Below are 16,073 nucleotides of genomic sequence, written 5' to 3' on the forward strand. Positions count from 1 at the left end.
TGGCTGCTAACTGCATGCTGATCCAACAATTCCCTTCTAATGCACTTCATTACTCTTCTTCCCCTCCTGCTGTAAGGAAACAACCTCCGCAATATTTGACTTTCTGTCAGGTGGTGGAGGGATGGTCCTCTGGGCTGTTAGAGTCCTGATGAGAGCATGCCTTCTTTACAGACCTGTCTTCTTCTCAAAGGATACAGATGCTGGACTCGGGGGCAGAGGAAGGTAAAGCAATTTTACCACTACTCATTCCAAAATGTTTGCACTGATGTTTAATTTGTCGTGTGCTCCTAGATTTATTCTTCACCTAAAATTTGTATTTCAGAGCCCAAAATGTCTCTTCCTCCTGACTCTCCTGTGGCTTATTTCAATATCCCTTTCCCCAAACCATCAAACCTCTTGGGCTCTGATTGATGTCATACAACATGGCAATCCATTCTAATATGAGGAAGTTGACAGAGAACATCTTCATGAACTGAACGTAAGAAGACAAAAGAAAATTAAAGGTTTACCTTCTATGGGAGGCCTTTTATCAATGGACTAAAGCAGTGGTTTTGAACCAGGGGACGATTTTGCCTTTCAGGGGTTAGTTGAAAATATCCAGAGACATTTATGGTTGTCACAAATTGAAGGCATGTTATTACTGGCAACTGGTAGGTAGCCTGGGACAAGGTCAAGATTTAATTAGGAATCTATGTCCTTAATCAGGAAGTTCCTGCTCTGGATGCTGCCATGTCACTCCTCTTTAAACATAGTTCATCTCTACTTGCAACTAACAACAAAGTAAGACTAAGGAAATGACATAAATGGTACTGCCACAATTGTCACCAGAAGTCTTGGGAAAGTCTTATATTTTATCTGTCACTTGTTACCTGATGAAGAGAGAGGAAGATTGACTCTCTCTTAGGAGATGCTATAAATTATTTCAAAATTCTCTTATGAAAGACCTGAATCTTGCAAGTTTCATTGTAACATATTCTCACCAAGTTAGAGCAGATATCTGACTCACAGTTTATTTTGTTAAGTACTAAAAAGTAAAATAATAATGTTGACCTCAATTTGTAATACTCCTGAGGACCTGAAATGAGGATACAGAACAAGATCTCTTGTTCTCCTAAACAGAAGTTGAGCCAATAACATACAGTACTTTATGAGCCAGATAATGTCTCGTGTCCTGGAGCTAAAGAAAATGTTGGCACGTTTTGCAAAATCACAGCTGTTTCAGTCTCATTTAGTTACTGGTCCACTCCCTGCAGCCCAGTTTGCCTTTTGAAATATAGCTCAGCTAGCTATTCTGCAGCATGTGATAAAAGCCCCTGACAAGGGAGGGTTTCTTTGTTTCTTTGTTTTGTTTTTAGCTCTTTGTCTCAAAAGCTTTAGAAATCTTGACAAGTGCTGCTAAGAAATACACATTACTTTTTTTTAGAAAGAAGATGCATAGAGATTTCTTAATGCGTGCAAAACTGTGCATATTTTTATCAACAAATTAAATGCACTTTGGAAACATGAGTGTAAAAAGATATCTTTCTAAGGTAAAAAAAAATGTTGAACTAATTTAACCATATGAAACGCTGATGTAAGAAAGGATTTCTGTGACTTCATTCACATACCATGTGAATTTTTAGGCTACAAAACAAAGTCTGCCAGTAAATCGTCTGAGTCAGACCTTTCAATAGATGATCAAGTAATAATTTTTAATAAATTAAAGGATTAAATGAAAATAAGCTGTTGATCAAATGGTAGCATTCAGTTCTTAAAATTATGTTTATTATGTTTTGAAAGTTGTTAAAGTTTCAAAATTTTTAAATCATGACTCTCAAGAAAATACAATTATTTGGCTCTGCAGTCAAAAATTTATTAAAGCAAAACTTTCAAAAAGGTAGAACTGCAACTCCTATGCAAATGTAAAATGAACATATGTCAAAGATTTTATTCAAATAATTAACTAACAAGGGAACAAATAAGATGGTAAAATCATTTCAAAGAGTATTTCAAAGCTAAATATTTACAGGCTATGTTAGGATAAGATTGTTGGACTAGATATAAAAACTGGTTAATGTCCAACAGGGTAATAAACTGTAAAACCATTAGGGTTGTCTCTTCTACCAGACAGAAATTATTTGCATCTCCCTGGGATAAAAATTGACAAGTTAACCTCTGCTTTAGAGCACTGTTAAATAGTCCATTCAATAAAAGATCAAGCCCAACCTTGCACTGAAAGAACACTTCTGGCTATTTCCAAGTGTCCAGAAACTTCTCTGACAAGTCGAATCATCTTTCATTCATGAAAGTTCTTAATTCTTGATGACACTATTTAGTTTTTAGAGAAAGGTCTTCATCATCTTTATTTGACCCACGTACAATTCCCATATCATATTTTCAGACTAGTGTCCTAAATGGGTATTATTTGTTCTGTGCTAAGATAAACATTAGAATTTCATAAGACAGTGTGTAGATGAATCTACAACTAGGTTATTTTAGTCATGAGCTGTAATCTAATGTATATTTAAAAGTACAATGGTATAAACAGGCTGTTACACAAGTTCAGGGATTATAAATATTTTGAGCATAAGTCTAAAACATTTTTTATTTCAATAAGCTCCCCAGGTGCCTAATAAGCTTAATAAATATGAATACTATGAAGAAAACTTTAAACTTAATGGTAAGACTCACCCAAAGCAAAGAAAACCCCAAATTAGTGTTTTCTTCTAGTTTATGATACCTGTTAACTAATTTGCATACCACATAAAACAATGCTAAATGTACACCAAGAGAAGGCATGAAATCACTGTTAATGATATCAAATACATGCATACACAAACACAATCCAGTATAATTTTTGACTATTCAATTTTTTCTTTTATCATGGATGAAGGCAGCAAACATTCTCCTAGACTTCACTTCTGAAAAGCAACCCATCTACAGAAAAACAAAAACAAAAACAAAACAACAACAAAAAAAAAAAACACCTATAAAATAAAAAGCACACATCTTTAATTTCTAATATTTTTTATTATACATTTTTTAGATATTTATTTTCATAATATCAGCTTAAAAATAATCACATAAGAATAAGCTTTTGTATGTCTGCCCAGGTAAATTGCTCTATTTTAAATTTCTCAAGTTACAAATAAACCCCATAATGTGCTATGTGAACCAAACCATAGCATAATGAGTATACCTGAAAGGCACAGAGTATTCCCTTAGTTTCAGTAAGAGCAGAGTATTACTTATTAGAATGAAAAGCCTGGCCTTCAGTCATCCATTATTCAAAAATAATACAGCATGAATTATTCACTGATTCCAAAACAAAATACACTGTGGAAAAGCAAAGGTGACTAAAATAAACATGTGTTCCTGGACCTTACAATAAGACCCACTAGTGGGAGGGCCAAGCTACCCCGAAATGGTGTAGCTTGAGATGCAAAATTAAAGCCGCTTCTGAGGAACATGGAATTCCCAGCATCAATTTCACAAATATGCATAAGATGGTATATTCCATAAAAAGCATTTTAAAATGCAAATATGCCACATGGATAAGACAAGGTATAAGACAACTTGACAAAGAGTTATTTTAAAGTAGAGTCTGGATCTCCAGACTTCTGTTAGGCCAATTTTTCATTAATGTGCTGATTACTGAGACATAAAGCGATCTTAAAAAGCCCAAATACAGCAGGTAGAAGTGGAGACTCATGAGGGTCCAAGCATACACTGAATGTCTAGGACCAGGGGAGGCACTCAGGGCTACAGAGGAGACAGTGAAGAGAAGATCATCTGAAGACCAGCTCTCCAAGTGTCAGCCAGCAAGGGAAGGTACTGAGAATAGGGCTTGAATGCAACCCTAGAAAAGTTATAATTAGATGATTGAATGATTCCTTTTCCCTTGGTCTGTCTTCTCTTGTGTTCAACATGCTATTTTGACATTCTGCCCCATTCATTAGTGTAAATTATAATCTATAGATATGTTAGCCTTTATCAAAATGTCTTCAATAGTTCTAATTTACAGTGATATTGAGTGACCCTCGATCAGAACACAGAAAATGGAGTGCACTTTAGGAATAACATGCAGAACTGAGAAAACAGAGGATAGAATGCATTATAAACATTCTTAAATTGTATTTTTAAACTGAAAGAAGAAGTCAGTAGAGTAGCTTCTTAATAAGGGATGGGGGGAGGGTAATACTGATTTGTTCAGGATTTGAAATCTCTATGTGACCATCTATCAAACACCATTATGTGGACACCTTCAAGGACATGAAGACTCAACACAGGAATACTATGTCTTCACATCCTTCTACCTCATTAAAAAGTGGGTAGAGTTCGGAGAGAATTATTTGAGCCTAAATAATTTTGGCTGTTTCAGTTCTAGTCATGTGCTTTCACTGAGGAGAATTGATCAGCATGGGGTTTTAATTGATGTTGTTCATATTTTTCATATTAGAATAAGCCAAACAATATATTTAAACACATTCAGTATCCGGTCCTATGGTCAATATCTGGACAATATCAATTAATTCGGTTTAAATATAATTACCCAGAGCAAATTAGAAGAAACTCACTGTTATTAATGAAATATACAGAAATTATAGTATATCCTTGGTAAAGATGATAAAAAGTGTAAAAAGAGCATCCACTTAACAAAAAGATACTCTATAAGTATAGTTTCACATGTATAAATACCTTATAACCGTTGAATGTCTAAGCCACTAGATGTAAGTTGGAGCAAAACTGAGAGAGCAAAACTACCTAACGTATAAATCTTCAGATATGGATGGTTTCTATACTGGCAACAAATACCTTTCTAAAAAGGAATGGAAAATGCAATTCTTGAGCTCAGGATCACAGAGCTGGCTGATCATTTATAGGTACAATAGAATATACACTGGGGGGGTTTACAAATAAACCGCCATTTCTCCTAAGAATTACTGTAGACTCTGAGGTTTCTGCAGATCATATGCCTCCATTTTCCAACATAGAGTTGCCTGTGGGTAGTGTTGAGACTGCTCCATGTTCTAACAATTAGCAACGGAAGGACGTCCAGAACTGTTCCCATCAGAGCAGCAAATTATTAAAGGAGTCACTACCTCTGATTCACACTGTCCTATTAACCAACACGACAGGTATTTTAACACGACTAGATGGGATAATAATTGCAACCTTTCTGTGCTCAGATGTTGCGACTGACAGGTCATGGTGTTAAAGGGAAATGTACACCTTTTATCGCAGTATAATTGTAAAAGCTTTTAGAGTCTGCTTATAGTGCTCAGGCTCATCATATATACTTGATTAAATTCATTTATTTTGTGTATTCATCGCTACTACCTCATCCCTAAAAGGACTTGAGGTTTGTGTACTTGACCCCAAAACAAAAATGCATAAATATATGTAGACCTCTGGCCACAAGACCTTTTGCTACTCATTCATAGGTAACACTTTGGCCCCATGTGCATTGATGTAGGTGAGCAGGATTTTGGCTCTCTGTTCAACTACATCAATAAGCTTCTCAATTCCTTGTCTACCTCCCTGACTCTCCCAGAAAACTTTATCAAGAAACAGAGACTGAAGGAGTTTCTGCCGTAAGTGCTGGCTCTTCAAAACAGAAACTGCAGATTCAGGGAACCTAAAAAGAGAAAATGATATTTCATTCTTCGTAATTGCTTGGAAATATTATGCCTTACCCAATGGCTCTGTCCTTCATTAATCTGGCAGAAATCACACTATCAGATAATACCCTGAGAATCAAAACATTTTTTGTCACTGTCAAGCTGACACATCTCTTAATAATTACATACTAGAAGAATAGGTTTCAAGGGAACTTCATTTTCTATACCATTGAGAACTTGACATAAATACCAATGTCTAACTTAAGGTTATAATATGTAGGCAAAGAGAGGCATGGAATTAGAATGGATTCTGATAACCTGGAAAAATACTTTGCTCAATCTTAAGCTCCACTGCACCCATAGAAACCACTTTAATCAGTCAAGTAGAATCGTAACCTTATAAGTGTCAACATGGGGTTTTATGCAAGGAAATATGAGAAGAAAAATGCTGACAATTTCAGTAAAGTACTCTTCTAGAGGAGAAGATGCATGACTGAATTTAATGAGAAATAATCCAACATGTATGTAGTAAAAAGAAAGAAATCATTCCAAAATGCCCAATTAAATAAAGAACTGCCCTTGGTTCAGATAATACTTCAGGATTTCTAAAAATCTGGGAACATTCTATTAAACCGGAATACTAAATTGTTTTCAAATAAATTTAGCAAAACTCAAGTTTGAGACCCAGGGCATTCCACAATGAAGCATCTCTCTGGAAAACCTGAGGTCAATTTAAAAGGATCCTTGCTGAATTATCTAAAGAGACTGCATTGCGATTTCCGCTCTTCATTTAGGAAGAATAAAGCCAGGGGTCTAGCATATACATTATCTGAAGGACTTAGTAAAATTTCTGGTTCAAAATTACCTGCAATGTTTTGCTGCATCTCCAATTTGGCCTCTCTCCAAGCTTTCATTAAAATGCTGATGAAAGCACAGTACAAATATTGGGGTGTAACAGTAAACTTAGTTGTTCCTTAAAAACTAAAACAGAACATATAAAAACTAAAACAGAGTCCGTGAGCCATAGCCGCTGAGCCTGCGCATCCGGAGCCTGTGCTCCACAACGGGAGAAGCCACAACAGTGAGAGGCCCTCATACAGAAAAAAAAAAAAAAAAACTGAAACAGAACATATACTTGTTTCAAGAGTACAGTCTGCCAGGAGTTTCAGGCCTCTAAGCACCTTCTCCAAAAGTCAGTGGAGCAAGCTGTGGGAGCAGGAATACAGCAATCCACGTGTTCCAGCATTTCTGATGCTGCAGAGAGACCAAAGGCCACAGAGCTGGACATGCTTAAAGTATGCTAATCAGATGCTCTGAGCTCCCCAAAGACATGTCCTATATCATTGAGTGACCATAGTACTAATTAAGTAAGAATTTTTCCTCTATGAAGTACTAATAATCCATGATTTATAAATTCTATGGCCCTTGAACTAATTTAGCTGTTGCAGAATGTACGAGATGAAACTGCTAAAACCATGGATCTCTTTAGCGACTAATCCTTTACATAAAGGAAAATCAAAAAAAATTACCTGACTTTGCATTACACTGATTAATAGAAATATTCTATGCATAAATCTGGGTTAGCAAAGTCTTCAGTTTTGCTGTTGAATGGGTAAATTACATATTCAAAGAAGATTTAACTTTAAACTCATTACTCCTCATAATGCATTTAAGGTTAAATCCTCCTTGAAAGCATAAATAAAACGTTATTCATATTTTTATGAATGTATAGGATAGATGGATTCTCCAGGCATACACTTAATTCTAAGAGGAAATGCAGGGATTTAAAGAAGACCCCATAATACCAGCTCACTAAGTGATGCCTCCGGTATGTAAACTTTCCTACACATAAAATTTCCTGAGCTTAGACACTTAGAGGAGAGAATCTAAGAGAATCCACATATTCTACCTTCAATCCACAAAGAGATGCGAAGAATGAGTATTAACAGGAAAAGACACAACAAAAACTCATGAAAGTGGGGCTCCTGAAACTCTCATTGTCTCTAGTGTCAAAAGACCATAAAATCCACATTACCTAATTCATGGAGCTAGGAAGAATTGTTGAAATATGCTTCAGAGTTTTATTAACAACAGAAATAGGAACAGCAGAAACAACAAGAGTCACTGCAGAAAAATTACTGGAGTTGGACTTGGAAGACCTGCCTTCTACCCTCAATTTTAGGCTCGCTCATGTGTCCCCAGCTGTCACTCAGTTTCACAAAAGGCTGGTTGACTGTTTCACTAAAGCACCCTTCTATCTTCAAGTTCAGACACACACCCCAGTTTCTTACTGACCCTGATTTCTCACTAAGGTACAAAGACTATGAAGTGTGCTTATTGGGGGGAGCACTGAAATGTAGCCTCAACTTCCATGGTTGGGGGTGAATAGCTCAGACTGCAGTGAGATTCCTGCCACTATGGAGTGTCTTAGTTTCCTATATTTCCAAATACTTCTTGAGTGTAAGCTCAAGATACTTTCCCCCATAATCTATGTCAATGGAAGGATTTTCAAATGCTCAGAAACACTCCTACTTGAATTAAACAGCCATTATCCTTGACTACCATGTCTTACTCAGCTGACTGGCTCTGACTTCCGATGCGCTGATCAAAGTCACTGAGTTTATTCTGCCTTTGGACATCCTGCCTTGTCAATATCAGCCCGTCTGTTAGTTCCCCGGTCCTGTGCCCTGGTAATGGAGCCCTGTCACCTGCTCACCCCTGCTCTGCCGCTTCCTATTCCACAGACCTCCACATGACTCCAACCTCACCCACATGGATTTTCACAGTGAGGGTCAAGCAACATGATGGAGGTGAAACATAACAGGACCTTTGTAGGTTGCACAGGTCAGTGACGGTAAAACCTGGTGGCACCCTAATTCTGTTCCCCTTGGGTTTGGTTCCCTTCTCTGGGCTTCCATCCCCAGATTCTCTTTAAGGGCTAAATTGATCAGACACAGGATGTGAGTCTTCTCCAGCCCTTACTACTTATTCAAGAGAAATGTAATGTCCTGCAGAGGTTACTACATCAAGAAACTTACTCTTTGATGCCTTCTAACAGTTTGAAGTTCAAGTTATCTTCACTTCTGTCAAAGAAACCCTTGTTGTCTATAAAGACCAAGTGCCTTGGGTCCTGCTTTCGCTGGACAATGTGGGCTAGAGCCACGGCATCCTGGTTGTCACACTTTGGCCTCCGTCCACTCTGTACACAGGCATCTTCCTTACGAGGTCGGAACCCACAGCAATTTGTATCTAAGCGATTATAAATCTGAAAAGGCAAAACAAAAACAAACCCAAGATGCTGAGTAAAAACAAAACTTGGGAAAGTCAGAAGATTTCCAAAGAATGAGTGCTTTCTAAATAGCTTGACTTGCCAGAATCTAATTGGGGCCAGGCTCATTTAATTAAAGGCAACACTTAAAGTCCAAGGTTCATATCCTTCTGACTCAGCGATGGGTCTAAGCATTGCCAGATCTGCTAACAGCTCCAAAGGCAGATCATCCAAGCTAAGCATCTCCACCCTTAATATTCAGACTTCCCACTGACATCATACACCGATGCATGGCCAGAAGAATCTCTGCTCTGATGCTACTCGGGACAGAAAAGAGAAACGATTGTACTTTGACACATCCAGAGAACCTGAGTTATCTCAGAGGCTCTAAAAGTTTACTGCACCCACTAACCTCTCTGGATTTCAGTATTGCAGTGTCTAACCTGAAGTAACAGAGAAGAAATCTATTGAAAAGATGTGCGATCCAGTAATGATAGCCAAGAACACTCTATGTATGGAGCCCACAATTAGATTTTAAATAAGTAAGCAGAATGAGCAGAACAGTTGGGCCTATTGGTGTTTATTGTGGGTAATAGGGCTACTACCCTCTAGAAGAGGGCAAACAGATTAACTAGGAAAGGGAGAATTGGGTTATTTCCATTTCTTTTGGGCAAGGGAAGAAATAGTATTTATTAATCAGGGTAAAGAAAAGCCTAGGCTCAGGAGTTAGATAAATTTAAACTCAAGTCTCTTCTCTCACACTTTTCAGCTCCGCGACCTTGTATAGATCTCTTTACGTTACTGACTCTCAGTTTAATTATCTGCATAATGGGAATGAAACTATTCACCTTGCGCATTTAGTGGGAAGATTAATGAAAGTGTCTGGATACACACCAGCCCTGACCCAGGCATCTAGAAGATACTCCAAAAAAAAAGAAAACTGTCATTGCTATTGTTGAGACACAACGCACACACTATATGAAGTGATTTACCTCAGAACAAGCTTCCAAGGCAAAAGGTAATTTCTCCATTTCAGTGAAGGAAAACTGAGCCTCACAGAGGTTAAATAATCTGCTCTGCTACTTAAATATTAGTAAGTAGCAAATTTAAGATTCAGACACAGTTGTGTTTGTCTTCAAAATGCCACGATTTTCCCCCAATACGTCACATTGAATAGTTTAAGGCTAGTCGAAGATTGTACATACGCTCAACATTCAAAAGATGGCTCAACACAGAGTGTCATTTTTATTCTTTTGTCACTAAACTCCCATCCTTTCTCTTCTTCCTGGGTTTTTGCAGATCCTGTGGGGCTGTGGCCACTTGCTAAGGAACAGATGCAGAAAGAGTAGTACCAAAATTGAGCCTACTTTGAAACAACTCTTCATTCATTCATGCAACAGATGTTTATGTAACATCTTCTACGCCCTAGCAGTGGGCCAGGCACCAAGGCAAATGTCACCCATGGCCAGCACCCCTCCACCAGCACTACTTCCTGAGGAAAATGAAGTGGTTTAATCTTGTCTCACTACCACAGCAAACTTTGAGAACTGGACAAAGTACCCTCCTCTCTGTTTTCTGCAGGTAAGTAGACTTGGTATCAAATAGCACACTTTGGGAAGCAGGAATTATAAGAGAAGTTAGCATAGGCCAATTTTCTATGAGGTTTATATAAAAGCAGTTACATGGGATGGGGTGGCCCATGAACCACGAGCACCTGCACAGTTCAGAGGATACATTGCTGGCTGAGAAAGTCTATAGATCAGGAAGGGCTCTGGCAGAGCTGGCTCCAGGCAGCCAATCCATAGGGTTATGAACCTAACCAGTGGTTTATCCAAAAATGTCACATCGGCTGACTCCAGGGCATGATGAGTTCGCAGGGCTGGTTCAAAGTTTCCCAAAGGTGGGCAAGAATGCCCAACCACATGACTGCAGGTTAAATGAAAAAAGTATAAGTTGGAAACTATTAGAAAAATGTACTGAGCACTTTCTTCTCAATTTGATTTATTTTATGTAGCAACCTGACTGCCTTTGAATATAAGAGAAACCAAACGATATAGAGAGATTGTATGTGCTCACCAGTTTTTAAGTTACCATAGGGGGGGTCAGGGGGGATGTAAAATTAACTCTTCTGGAGGCTGCTTCTCACCCGATGTCCCCCCTTTTTGGGGTGGGGTTTTAAAACTTTGCTTATTGAACTCAAGAGGATTTTTGAGAGTGGGCTGACAAATTTTGTCTATAAAAATATACTGCCAGTCACTTTCCAATGTCTCTTTTTGATATACATTAGCTAATAATTCTCAAAGAATCCTTTACACTTTTCCCATCATCTTCATATGTTTTTATCCAATTATAATGACATTATATACAGGGGGGAATACTTAATCCTCTTTCATTTTGGCTACAAAATCAAGGTGTGTTGTGTTGGATATGTGTGTTTAGAATAGAACTTAAATTTTAACAACAGATCTACCAGCAAGTTCTTAAATGGTGCTCTGAACCCTAAGCTCTTTCTTCATTTTTTATTTCTAGTAGCGGGAAAGGACCAAGACATATAGCAGTATTTCTGTTGTTTCTACAACAAGGACATGAGTATCATATATGCTATTGCTAAATAATAAGCACTTTAATGTTCAGGCCTAAATTTAGTACTTCTGTAAATATTATACTTTTCTATTTTTAAACTAAAAGAAAGCATTAAAAGTTAGAAGTGGGATAGACCGACTTAGGGCATCTTTTTACTATCTTCTAACATTGGACTGTTTCAAACAGTGCACTTTTAAAGTGTTTTGTCTGATCTCATTTTGAATCACTCAACAGTCTGTGATGATTTCACCACTTCCCTGTCAGACTGTTGTGCCCTTAAAGTCTCACAGACCTTGTTATTGAAAGTGGGTGTGTGCGTTCAGCTTAACTTCTCTTCCAAAAATGTTTCTCATTCCTTTTATTCAGATCTATGCATGTACCTGGTGGGTATGTTAACACATGTTGAGTGTGTGTGGTGTGTGTGTGTGTACACCTACAGATAGAAAATCAGACTGCAATGCTTTAAATACTCTGAGTTTTACTTTGTTTTTCTTAGCATCCAACTATAGTAAATTATGTCTTTGTATTAATAACCTTGTCTAGCAAGGGCTCAAGCAGCTCTTAAATCTTGTTCCTAGCTCTTCCCAGAATTCTGTTTATAGTCTCCCTTTCAAATTGACATTCAATGTACCTAAAATAATTTGACCACAAAGCCATAATCCACTCCCTTAAATTCAACACCATTTTGCTTGGCATTTAATTTAGTTATATATTGAATATATTTCCACTTACACTGAGGAGAGTTTACCCACTTTTTAAGGCCCAATAAAGCACATCCTAGACATCTATATATCCATAAATATGGTTTTAATATATGTACTTGTTTAGTCCACACATTAAAACAATCATTTCATTTAAGTGTCGCATGATCAAGCACCATAGTTACCATCTACATGTCTATGTTCTTAGATAATAATCCTACAAAGAAGCCTATTTGGGGGTAAATCTTGTCAGTTAAGCAGTTAGATGTTGATCACCATTACTACAACTTGTTCAAATTCGCATCTTCTTACTCTTTAAAACAAGGAAAATCTTTTGCAAAATTGATCTTCTGAATCTGAAGACTCCTGCCAATGATGATTTTCTATAAAATTACTCTTTCCTCCTTTAGGAAAATATATCTTTTCAAAGTTTACCTAACTAAAATTATACTCAGAAAATTCAGGTGTTCCTGCCAAATATTTTGTTGATGGGGATATTTTTAGATATCTTGCCTTCTTCTCAAGTTTCTTTTTTAAATCCCATTTTCCTTTTGGTAGTGTGAGTTTTGTCTGTAAGAAAAAGTATCATAAGAATGACTCAAGTTATGTACCCAGATCCCATACCAGGATGCCTCAGCTGCCCTGACTAGCTCTCTAAGGCCCAGTAGAAATATGCAGAAATCCAATCAATCACTCTCCATACTTCTGCACCCCACCCTTTCTACCTGTGTCTTCAAAAAGTGGATCTGTGGGAGTTTCTTATCTCTTTTTCCTCAGAGCAAAGCAATTAAATGATTAATTTTATTGCCTGAACAAAGGCAATAAAAATATTCTAAACATGCTGCTAATATTAATAATGAAAAACATAATAGCAGTCATTTACTGAGTGTTTGGTATGTGCCAGGAATTGTGCACTTAATTCTTTACATGGATTATTCGATCTTTACATGGAGATTCGATCTCCCGATAGCATCCACTTTGCATTTGACTATTTACAAAACTCCTCCAAAACATTGTCTTCTTTGGGAAGACTCAAGTAAACAAAATGATTCTGGCAGAGTAAGATGTGGGTCTTTTTAGAACAGCATCCAGTGAATTGAGTGGGAAAGATTGGCAGGGAGCAAAGAGCAGCGCTGCCTGTGCTCCTCGTTTGCTCCTGGTTGGCGTCTTTACATGGTTCAGTTTCACTAACTGTGGACCATGGAGTCTCACAGCTCACGGGGAGTCCATGGAACACCCTGCATGCAAGAGGCATTTGAAAAACAACACACACATGTGACAGAAATAACAATAGCATTGTAATTTGCAGTTTTTTGGAAGATTCCTTTGAATTCCAGTGATCTCACTTGACACCTCATTTGTTTTTAGAAAATTCACGGAGAGAAAACTTTCAGTACTTACTTTATCTCAAACAGGCAAAAAAACAGTGAGAATTGTCACCCCCACCCTAGGAAGAGAAACACAAGCATATGGACTTCCTTACTTGTCAGCTAATAACTCACGTTGGAAAATCCTTGTACTTGGATTTGTCTTGATGTCAGTCAATGCACTGTTGCCATGTTATCAGTGGAACCAGATTTGGATCCCTGTGGTCTAGTGGGTGTGTGGATCTCTACTAGATCACAGAGAAGGGCAACCTCAGACAAGCACCCCGGCCCCTATGGTACTTGTGATCACAGACCTAGGCCCATACCTTGGGAGCTCAACAAAGCAAAAGCAAAAGCAGCCTTCTCACCAGTCTGCACCTGTATAGCTAGGGAACTCTCACCTCATGAAATAATAGGTTTCATTTTTCTTCTGTGCTACCATGGCAGCAGGTAGCCTGTTAAATGAGTATGCATGCAAATCTGACCAGCAGAGTAGCTGGTGAACGATGAGAAAAGTAAAAATCATTTGCGGTACATATATCTAACTACGGGCATCGGTTCCCCTGTGCCTCGGCCTCTGTAAACAGCAGTCATGGCTCTACACCACCTATACTCCAGAATTCCACACTTAAAAATAACTATCAGTGTATACCAATTTTATGCAGACTCTCCAGTTTCTGTCCCATTACTGAATCATAAGTAAAGACTAACAGTGTCTTTTTATATATAAGTAAAACTATTTTTAATGCTACAATACATTTGGATCTATTTCTACAGATGCAATATTTGAATTCATGTACCTCTGAATAAATACCAGAAGTCAAACATCATTCTGCCACAGAAAGACTCTGGAAAGAGTCACTTGTCACCAGGCAAGTGACAATCTATTTTTAGAGAAAGAAAATTAACGTTCTGTAATTTGCACAAGCAGAGCTGCATGAAAATAGCCTGTCCAAGCCACACCCACCTTCTTGTAAAGATTTACAAAGAGCACTTGGACTAAGAAAAACAGTAAATATTTTATGAAATTCTGATTTATAGAATGGATTCATATGAAGCAAATATTTAAAACAGCAATAAAATAACCTTAATATAAGTACACATTCTTAAAAATACTTTCTTTCAATGAAATGAAACAGCATTTTTAATGAGTTAACATTAAACAGGGTTGCCAATAATTTTTAAATGATGTACATTTACATCTCAGAGAACAGTTTATTCAAAGCTTTTCCCTTGCTTGACTTGATGTGTATTCATTTTTAGCATTCTTATGGAATTTCTATCTGTTTTATTTTCCTCTATTATGTAGTATTTTATTATAAGGATAGTGACAAAAATGAATAAAGATAAACTAAATGACTATACTAAAACACAATTCTGATTATGGTGACAAAGATTCTTTGCTTGACAAAAGTCAGGCTCCTGAACTTTCTCCTAGGCTTTTCACGCACTTCCTTATAAAATCAAGTTTCAGCAAGAACCCTGCAAAGTCAGTTTAACCAGAAGCCCTCACCTTACAGCTACCTTATCATGTTCAATACCTAACCTGGGTCCTCAGCTTCCACCATCCCAAAGGTGCTGTCTGAGTACCTATCTTTAGCAAGAATCTGGTTAAGCCACTTTACCTGGAACTCCCCTTCCCCCGGATGTTTGCTCTTAGCCATTTTTCACCCCATGACCCCTACTCTGCCCCCTGGCTATAAGTTCCCACCTGCACTGCTGTATTCTGGGTTCAGCCCCATCTCTCTCCCCACTGTACTATCCCACTGCAGTGCGGGATTGCAATGGTCCTGAACAAAGGCTGATTTACCATCTTTAACAAGCACCATGGAATAGTTTTTCTTTAACAATGATTAACACAACCTAATGTAACATACCCCAAAGTTATTGAAACTTATTTTTTATGGAAATCAGCTCTCTTTATAAGAAAGATAGACTGATTATTTTCTGGTTCTTTAAAAATAAATGCTGCTTGAGAGTAGAATGTAGATTGCCAGGGGCTGGGGAGTCGGGAAGATGGAAGATGCTGGTCAAAGAGAACAAACTTTCAGTTAGAAGATGAATAAGTTCTTAGGATCAGACTATATTTAATAATACTGTATTGTACACTTAAAATTTGCTAACAGAGTAGATCTTACACATTCTCACCACACACACACACACACACACACACACAAGGTAACTTTGTGAGGTGATGGAGGTGTTAATTAGCTTGACTGTAGTAAAGATTTCACAACGTATATGTAAATCAAATCACCCCATTGTACACTTATGTATATGCATTATATTTGTCAATTATACCTCAATAAAACTAGAAGGGAAAAAAAGAGAAAATAAATAAACAAATTCTGCTTTACTAAATTAGACTTTTTAAAAAAAAGATTATTTTTACACATATGTATAGAATTTCCTGTTTGAAAATGTATTTGTTTCTATGTTCCCTGGGTTGGCAAATAGCTATAAAGTAAAGCCATTTATGTAGCTTAGATATGAAATCCCAGGATACTGCAACAGCATTTTATATCATGCAGTTACTAATTATCAAAATAAACCA

General features: G+C 37.3%; 1 protein-coding gene across 2 annotated transcripts in view; it reads right to left on the reverse strand.

Annotated features, from left to right (window-relative positions):
- Nucleotides 1-2,989: 2,989 nt before the first annotated feature.
- GASK1B (golgi associated kinase 1B) overlaps nt 2,990-16,073 on the reverse strand; it is a 41,582-nt gene continuing 28,498 nt past the window's right edge. For both annotated transcript variants that reach the window (XM_081224515.1, XM_081224516.1), the window contains exons 4-5: nt 8,639-8,865; nt 2,990-5,617 (exon numbers count right to left, since the gene is read on the reverse strand). In XM_081224515.1, the coding sequence (XP_081080641.1) occupies nt 5,410-5,617; nt 8,639-8,865 (435 nt within the window). In that variant the 3' untranslated portion in view covers nt 2,990-5,409. The remainder of the gene's footprint in view (nt 5,618-8,638; nt 8,866-16,073) is intronic.

Source organism: Mesoplodon bidens (genome assembly GCF_964165515.1).
Source record: "Mesoplodon bidens genome assembly, chromosome: 1".
Classification (NCBI taxonomy): Eukaryota; Metazoa; Chordata; class Mammalia; order Artiodactyla; family Ziphiidae; genus Mesoplodon; species Mesoplodon bidens.